General features: G+C 39.5%; 1 protein-coding gene across 3 annotated transcripts in view; it reads left to right on the forward strand.

Annotated features, from left to right (window-relative positions):
* The window catches only part of mv (lysosomal-trafficking regulator mauve), a 20,330-nt gene that overhangs the window by 1,318 nt on the left and 9,867 nt on the right, over positions 1-9,145 (forward strand). For 2 of the 3 annotated variants that reach the window (XM_017904608.1, XM_017904609.1), the window contains exons 1-5: positions 3,009-3,947; positions 5,270-5,355; positions 6,026-8,688; positions 8,772-8,837; positions 9,111-9,142. In XM_017904608.1, the coding sequence (XP_017760097.1) occupies positions 3,795-3,947; positions 5,270-5,355; positions 6,026-8,688; positions 8,772-8,837; positions 9,111-9,142 (3,000 nt within the window). In that variant the 5' untranslated portion in view covers positions 3,009-3,794. Of the gene's footprint in view, positions 1-3,008; positions 3,948-5,269; positions 5,356-6,025; positions 8,689-8,771; positions 8,838-9,110; positions 9,143-9,145 lie in introns of those variants that run through there. The other variant, XM_017904607.1, reaches the window with a different exon arrangement.

Here is a 9,145-nt window from a genome sequence, read left to right on the forward strand (position 1 = left end):
ATTCATTTCTTTTTTATTTTGTATGATCTTTTGATGATTTTTAATATATTTATTACTTATATTTTATATTACTATACATACTTTTATATTATTTATTATTTCTATTTTATATTACCATACATCTTTTTATATTATTTATTATTATTTATTATTTCTATTTTATATTGTTATATATATTTTGATATTATTAATTATTACGCATTATTTTGTAATAAACATTTTTCAATATTCATATGAATGATAATAGCAAACAAAATGTTTGTGAGATATCTAATAAATTACGACATTTTATTTCCAATTTATTTAAACTCCATTATGTATTTTTATATGTAAAAAAATTCATACAAAATAAAAAAGAATTCAAAGAGAAAGATTATTTCTCCTCTCCTTTCCCAGAGTTGAACCCCGGCCTTTAGCGTACAAATATTCTACGTCCGTTGCCACTACACCAAACCATCACATGGTAACTTCCCTAAGCAGAATTGAATTAAACCTACGATAAATCTTCAATTGGAAATATCTTAAAAATTATTGAGTACTGCCACCTATAATCATATATCTTAACCATCAGGGGAACTAAATCTACCATCCTACAAAATTTGAATCAAATCGGTGACTTGAAGACTTTGCAGTCTCCTTGATAATTTAGTGTTTGTTTGATATTCAATACTCTCGTTGAAATGATGTGAAAAGTGATACAGTTGTTAAAAACGTTTAGTGAAAAATATCAAAAATTAAGGATCATATTTGTTCAACATTTTTCTTGAATTTATTAATTGATAATGAAAAAATGTATTTACCGTCTAGGAAAATGATTTTAAAATTAATTTCTTAATAGAGACAAATATAAAAGTCGAGGCCAAGATAATAAATGAGCTTAATCTATGTTGGTAAGGCACGAAACGCAACATTGACGAGGTTACCGCAAAATACGCATATATGTTAATGAAATGTCGTTATACATTACCGTTAGCGATCAAATTAGTTGATTGATGTTCTATTAAATTAATTTTTTTCATTCATAACTGCACAATGATCCACCTTCGAAAGTTTGGAATCACTTAAAAAAAAATTAACACAAACAATAATCCTTATCTGTTATATTAAATATCACATTATAGTCTACTTCTTTCTTTCACTGACACACACGGAACAAATATCGATTGGTTTTTCGCGAAGAAGAAGACGCGGATGAACATCATTATCGCACTGTCGAGGCGAGGCTAATTAAAGAACAGTGGGGTAGAACTCCATTAAGATAATTATGCAGCACAATAAAGAATCGTCTATAGGAGTCAAAGATTGATCGACAATTACGGCTGCACGGCTGCTGCCTACTAAAACTGTTTTCAATTGTTTGCACGTGTTCGCATTGTTTTATCAAGTTATCATTGTTTGCCAGACTCTCTCTCGGAGCTTCTACTCGCTGGTATTAGGTGGGGAGGAAACATGGTGCAAGTTGATAATTATAATACTGTTTGGTCGTTCGGTGGTGTAAACGTACAGATTTTAACATATATATTTATGCATATGTGGTGCATATAATTTCAATAAGATAATAGCATAAATTTCGTAACATTACATCGTTTCTGCTCGTTATGAAATCTTGTGAAATCGGCCTGTTATACAATATCGAGAACGTTATTTACATTTCTTATGTTTCTCATTAGGGTGATAATGGTTTATGCCAGCCAACGATTTCAACGTTTACCACTACATGACTGATTAATAGTATACCTGTATAAGTGGAGGAAGGGGTAATTCGTTGAATTTCTTTTCAACAACTACAAAAGACGCGTTATTCCGTTTAATATCCTTCCCTAGGATTTACGTACCCTTTTTTTCAAGGTGTAAGGGAGGTCATTCGCGATGCATGAATCATAAGTTTTCATCGAAGAAAGAAGCCGATTGGAGACCTCTTTGACCCACGGGAGGCTCGTCTCTAGCTTGCCCCCTTCCTTATGTCGCATACTGGACAGTTCGTACGTGGATCCCGATTTGAAGACTCATCGAGATCAGCCGGCAAAGTAGTCGCTGGGTAACGCGTTCGATCGTATCTATCGATGCAAATTTGCGACCGGCAATTTAATACGCGGTCCAACGATGTTGGCGGCGCCATTTTCTCGATTTTATCGAATTTATAATATTTATAATATTTTGACAGAAAGAAAAGGAGGGAAATAAACGAAATTCAGTTTACAAAGCGTGCCGATTCAACGAGTGCAGTGCGATAATGTGACTTTCTTCGGGGATACTAATTACATCTTGTTGCAAGTTGTTTTGTGTCTATTCGCAACGTTATTATCGATTTGAAAGTCAAGTTGCGAGGAGTATAAGATCAATGACCACCGCTCTTGTAAAAAATTCTAATAGAAGGAACTCGTAAATCATCATTGCTTGTCCGGAACGATAGTTGATTGGTTGAAGAGGTCGTGATCCTCGGTGGTGGTGAGCTCGATGGTGGTCCAACGCATAGTCGCTGTTAATGATATAGCGAGTGTTATGGTATCAGGCGACGGCAACGATTGATGCCGCGGTGACACCATTGATGTCGCCGGCACTAAAAGGACCGTATACAATTTATAGCTGTAGACGGTAAAAGTCTGTAGACAGTAAAACCGACAAACCGTCGATTCACTGTCAATTTTAACTTAATTAATTTACTATCAGTCGCTAATAATTAATTACCGCAAAATTTTATATAACGAATGTTGAAAAAAAGAAAATACGTTTCGCAGATTATTGCAGGTTATATATTACAACGGAAGAATCCATTCGAAATCGACATTGTACGACACTGAATGACGCTGACGCTCTTTATCTCGGCCAAATATCTGAAATTGCTGTTTCGACATTCGAAGTATTAGTAGTTTTCTTCACAACTGATTTTACGACTGTGCTATATCATCAGCAGCGACTATATGTTTCCAATCGTTTGCTTAAAACGAAGATACGCTAAGCAGCCATCGGGGATATCGGCAGTCGTCCGGTTTCCGCTGGATCGATTGGTTGCTCGAGACTCGAGGGTTCTCGTTATGGGAATCGAAGGAAGGAGTCGGAAAAAACAGAAGTAGATGCGTTCTCGAGCATCGTTCGGGTACTTTGGTCGGTCGTTCTTTGAGGTATGAGAACGAAACGTACGGCCGAGACCAAGCGATAAGAAGGTAAAGTCGTGTGGTATAAGACTCTTGTAACAAGAGTTAGACGGTTGATAAGCAGCTGATGCTCGTAGACCCGGGTTCTGATACTGTTGTGTTAATAACTAGCGACGAATTGTGTCACCACGTTTCAGTGGTATTGGTAGCCGCGATGGTGGTAGTAGTAGTGGCGGTGACAGCGACGTGCAGCAGTCTATGAATCCAGGGTTACTGCTCTCCCTGGGGCCGTGCTTCGTGGGTTGAGAAGCTTTCAGGCTTCACGTGGAAGGCTGGAAACTGGTCTGTCGCGGACTCGTGGGGATGTTATGTAAGCTGCAGTTGATCGACATAAACGCATACAGAGATCGTGTATATAGACGCACGTATGCACGAAGGAATCGCTATGCACTACGTGCTATAAACGCGAGGTGTTCGAAGTCGCGAGATCCGTCGAGAGGATATTCAGTGACGAGAATCGTGACGCGGCTAGACGCGGCGATTAACAATCAAATGCGCGCACACACAGTGTTTACTCGAACATAGCGTCGAAACGTATAAGGTCTTGATCTTCCAGGTGATCGGGTTACGTGTACTAGCAGTGATCCTCGAAGGTTACCTGAGGATACTTTTTACACGTGGTTCAGCTTCGATGAGCTTATGAGCTATGAGGAGGATATGCGATTGAGAACCGAAGACAGGGAGGAAGAGGACGAGGAGTTCGAAGACCGTTTAGGAATGTCTTCGGCTTCAACTAACAAATTACAATCTTTGTGGCATCATTTCATTCACGCAAAGCGGCAGAGTAACGAGGTACTTGATCCCTGGATCCAGGATTTTCTATCACTGACAATCACAGATTCCTTTCACGACCTTTCTATATTTCCACTTATCTGGATATTACTTTTTAATTTAGTTAAAATTGTTGCAAACGCGAGGATACGAACTTGATAAGTCAATTGGCACGTCGGAGAGCAAGAAGATTCTAACTAGCTAGCCTAGCTTGCAGCGGTATTAGTTTTACTTTCACATTTATCTTTCTTCTTTGAAATCTAATTAATATCGGCTAACAGCTTTATCGGCGATCATTTTTATTCAAACGTTAACTCAGCTTTTAACGCGTCTTTTAACATGTTTTACCAAGCAAGATTCCGCAATCGTTGCACATCACTCGTCCGTTCACGGCTAACCACCACCTTTCATTTGTGTTAAGATGACTTACAAGTCACATGTAACTTACTCGTCGATACTTCGCCACAAGTATCAAAGTAACAAGTGGTGTTCTGTATCGAATAACGCAGTATCATCAATTTCTTTGCGTGCATTTATTGAAATAATTACGAAAAACTTGGTAATTACTTTGAAATTCGTTGGTTTGTAGTAGCCTGCCTCCGATTAAAAATACGATTAACGATGTTTGTTTAAAGCAATACTTTTCTTGTCGATTATGTCATTTGCGAAGCTTCCGAGCTGCAGAAATCATTATTTTTATACTCATATCCGCCCTATACACGAATGAAAATGTAATCTGTTAAAATGAACACAACGCTACTTATAATCAACAATCGACAAAATGCACACAGTTGTTTCCATTGTGAATCATCTATTTACGCATCGAACAAATACGATGCCATGTGATGTTGGTAACTTATGTTTATTTCCCTATGCTTGTAAAGGGTTAAATTACGATGTATAATAGTTATAATATAATTCACGAAACGAGAGTGTACATGCGAAGTTTCAACTCTGATATTTTTGGCCGCAGTGTCTATCAAATTGATTATTTTATCACGAGCACGCCGACACGTGTAATAATCAGCGTGCATTTCGAAAATTAAAGAAAACAATATCTTTGTTTCTTTTTTTATCGTGGTTTAGTACTTCGTATCTACTATTTCCTCGACATATTCATATCTCTGTCGTAATGAGTTGTTTTTCTTGTTACCGTATCAAATCTAGAAAGCACAGTATTGCTAAAAAAGAAGGGTCACGTTATTTATATTTATTTAGGCTATATTTGTTAGCATTTGCTACCGCCATCGACATTGTAATTACGCTTTCGATAATCTTTTACTTTGTTTCTTAATTGTAATTCAATGAACCATCGTTTCAATTGTACGTCTCTTTTTGTTTAGAAATCATACTGGCTGGACATATTTCTCGCGGAATTTCTTGCCCAAGTAAAAGAAGGCCAAGATGCGAAAGATGTTCTATCGTTTTGGTAAGATTATACACCACTTGATTAAATCCCTGTGATATCTACAACGATAACGCGATTATTCAATTGTGTGCTACTTGTCCAAACAGTAGTTAATCCTTTCTCTAAAAATACACCGCTGGTAAAGGAATTAGCATGAACAGTAACATTATTTCGCTATCGAATTCCGATATTCGAGACACTAAATGAAGAAGTAACAATACGTAGATTTTTCCGACAGCGATCGTTGACCGCAACCTAAAAATATGATCCCATGCCTGTGGTTACGATCAACGTAACTTTTTACCTTTGTATGGGATTCGCTTTTCTTTCACTAGCACGTGATCACTTTTTCCGGTTCGTATCGTCAACGAGACTTATATTCGGTCATTTTTGTGACAGTATTTAAAATAAAAATGTTATCTTACCAGACTTAAAAAAAAAAATTCCATCTACTCGTTAATCACAAGGATCACTGTCCTGCACACGATTGTTCCTCGGTTACCGAAATTTTAGTCTATTTCACTTTCAAAACTTTCCCTCGAGATATCGTGTTTCTCACTGAAAATAAGATCGCATACCAGTACGAACGTTTGGACAATGGTCATATCGGAGCGATAATAGAGATAACGGCACCTCATCCGATGGATAAGATAGGAGTATAAAAGACGCAGTATGGAAATATCCATTCCAGTTCTGTCAGCGGTGGTAGTGTATCTACCCTTATAGCTTGTGAGCTACTCTCTGACGTCCATGAACTTTCCGCAAAAAGGATCGACGGGGACGAACTTGCTAGACTGAGGAAGTATTTGACCCAAGATCGTGGCTGGCGTTGCCTGGCTTTTCTGCATTTGTTTGGTGTACGCGGTCTCTCCGGTGGACGAGAATTGGTAGCTTTGCTGATCGCTTTGTATCCAGTCGCTTTTCAAGAGGAAACGAGTAACAAAGCCGATTCTGTTCCGTCGAATGTATCTACCTATCCGTTGGCGGATGGTACCACGCACAATCCGTATGTAAAATTCTACTGCAACGACGACACCGTTGACACGGTAGATATCGTGTCGCATGTGAAACGCAAGGCGGTAAAGTCTAATCGAAACGGCGTGTTTTACGACGGCAATGCACCGTCAGAAAGAAGAGTTGGTCATAGGCTCATCGGTACCAAGTTGCCGGCCCATTTTAAGCAAAAATCGTTTGGAATGTTCGAAGCGCGCCGTAACACGCCGGAAAGTGCGAGCAGCGAGTCCGAAACTCTGACAGATATGGATCGGGCATCAGGGACCCGCCTGAACCCTATGGCTTACGAGTATTGGCATTCCGTCGTCATAAGCTACGAGGAACAGAAATGGGAGGCAGCACCCTTCGAGCGCCCTGCCCGGCCGGTGAAGAAAACACCGAGAGACTACATAGACGAGCGTATCAAGGATGTTTTGGATGCTCGAATCAGCAATTTCGAGACGAGTCTGTTGATTATTCAGTTGCTTCAGGGATTGCGAGATTACGATACACCAGCCGAGCAAACACCGGCTGTACAGGTTCTAAAATTTGCTTTGGATACGCTATGGTCCCTGCAATTCGGCATAGACAACGTTGCTATGACTGGTATCGAATGCGCTACGTTAAAAGCTGCGGCTGCTAGACTTATGCTTACGGCACTGAAGCGCGTATTAAGCGCAAACGAGCCAACAACTGCTGTCATTCATAATGGTTTATTGCCTATGACTCTGAGATTACTCGAGGACGCTTGTAGTAAGCCAGTAAACGTGTTTTCGTCAGAGGAAGGCTCGCTGGTGCAAGAGTTTATTTTTGCTACCATTTATGGAATCATATCGTTTCTTTATTGCCTGCTGCATCAACAAGGCACCGTGGTAGAGAAGCTGTCGGACTTTTTAGAATTATTTCAATTGTTCACGGAGAGCCAGGATGGAAAGCTCGTGGAGAGAACAATTTTCGCGATTGTGGATCTACCAACCGGAGATCCAGCGAGATCAATACTCCGCGCCAGAAAGATCATTGATATGATAGGTGCGCTAACGAGTAGCCTGAAATCCATTCGGCGTGATATTTCGCATATAGCCAAGTGCAGCAGAACGAAACACAAATCCTGCATCAATACCGTTACGCTTCATCATCATTCGGATGTATTTGGAGCACCTTATGGTCAGCCGACCGTCGGCGCTGTTATGAAACCAGCATGTTGCATTTCGTCTCTTTTCATGATACTCACTAATCTTCTCAAACATCCTCATCCTTGCATCAACGAGTTGCAAATTAGCTTGATCAAAGTGTGCACAGCGACTGGCACTTGTTGCTGTTTTCCACCTAGAATACTCATGACCAGTATCACGACTCTTTTGAAAAAACGTGATTCAACGATTTATACACTAGCCATCGCATTTTTAGAACGTACCTTTTTTAAAGAACTCGGTACCTATCCAGAATTGGTAATATGTGATACCTGTGATCGACCTCTGACATTTTCCTGGGACTTTCTGGAGATGTATGCAGATTTATTGACTCCGGATGATCCAAAATTATGCTATGCCATAATGGTTCATCTTCTAAAGATCGGGACCCGTTCCAAGTTCCGCATTAAATGGAAATTGTTCTTGAAGGTCTTTTATCCGACTTTCTTGAAGGCTAAAGGCTATTATGCAGCTGACAAAGAAAATATTATCGCGAAATTCCTCATTCAATCTTGTCTCTCCGCGTTGTCCTGTTTGATCGTATACACGGAAATGTACCAAGAATTTACCGGGACTAATGGATTGGAAGAAGCACTGACTTTGCTATCGGACATGACTTTCACGAAGAACGTTTACGATCTCTTAGAAATCTGCGTTATCGTCGAGATGTGGACAACAAAGTATTATTTAAATACGGAGAAACCTGCGCTCAAGTCTTTGTTTAATTCCCTTGAAAAGGAGACCACCGAACTATTGCATGTTCTCGAAAACTCGACTGATATTCTCGTTGATGAAAAGTACGTTGAGCAAGTAACGAATCAAATTTTTGTCATCGAATCGATGGATCAAGATGCTCAGGGATCGAGTACCACGTTCCAAAATGACATCATGAAAGAGCAGAACGCAGCAAAGGGATCGACGAATGCCAGTTCGTGTTTTCCAGAGAGTCTTTTTAATTCCGAGGTCAATGCTTCATGTCTGGAAAATGACGACACAGATGACAGCAAGAAGATAAATCTCTATCAAGCTAGTGCAGCGTGGAGAGCCGCAGCTGGGGTAGCTCTTTGCAATCCGAAATTTCGAACTCAATTGTCGTCGCACTCCGTGTCGCAGAAATCTTTGCAGCTCTTTATAATGTTAGCGATACGTATTTCTACGGACAGTATTACAGGTATGTTTAGACCTAATTATGTTTAAACATACAGTATAGATATAAATATCTGGATTTATACTTACATATTTATCTACTTGTAGATACCAACAAATCGGCGCATAGACTCTTCGAGGCTTTGCTTACGTGCTGTTTAACATCCCCGTTGTGTAAGTATTTTTATATAACGAATGTGAATCATAGGCTTTCGGAGTACGTTTCTATCCTACGTACTCTTTGGCGGGCACAGCTGCGGATTTAAATCCTAATAAGCTGCAGGAATTCGTTCGCTGTGAAAACAGTCCGCAGAATGCTCGAGATCAGTAAACATCTTGAAGTATCTGCTGTTAGTGAATCCTCTTTTTCGACGAATAGTATTTCGACACACGTGTATCTTATATTGTACATCTAATAAGATTTATATAAAACGCTGCGTGTTACAGGTGATTGCGACATAATTATGGAACTGGGAAGAGCG

Source organism: Eufriesea mexicana, unplaced genomic scaffold (genome assembly GCF_001483705.2).
Source record: "Eufriesea mexicana isolate 0111107269 unplaced genomic scaffold, ASM148370v2 scaffold2928, whole genome shotgun sequence".
In the NCBI taxonomy this organism is placed as follows: Eukaryota; Metazoa; Arthropoda; class Insecta; order Hymenoptera; family Apidae; genus Eufriesea; species Eufriesea mexicana.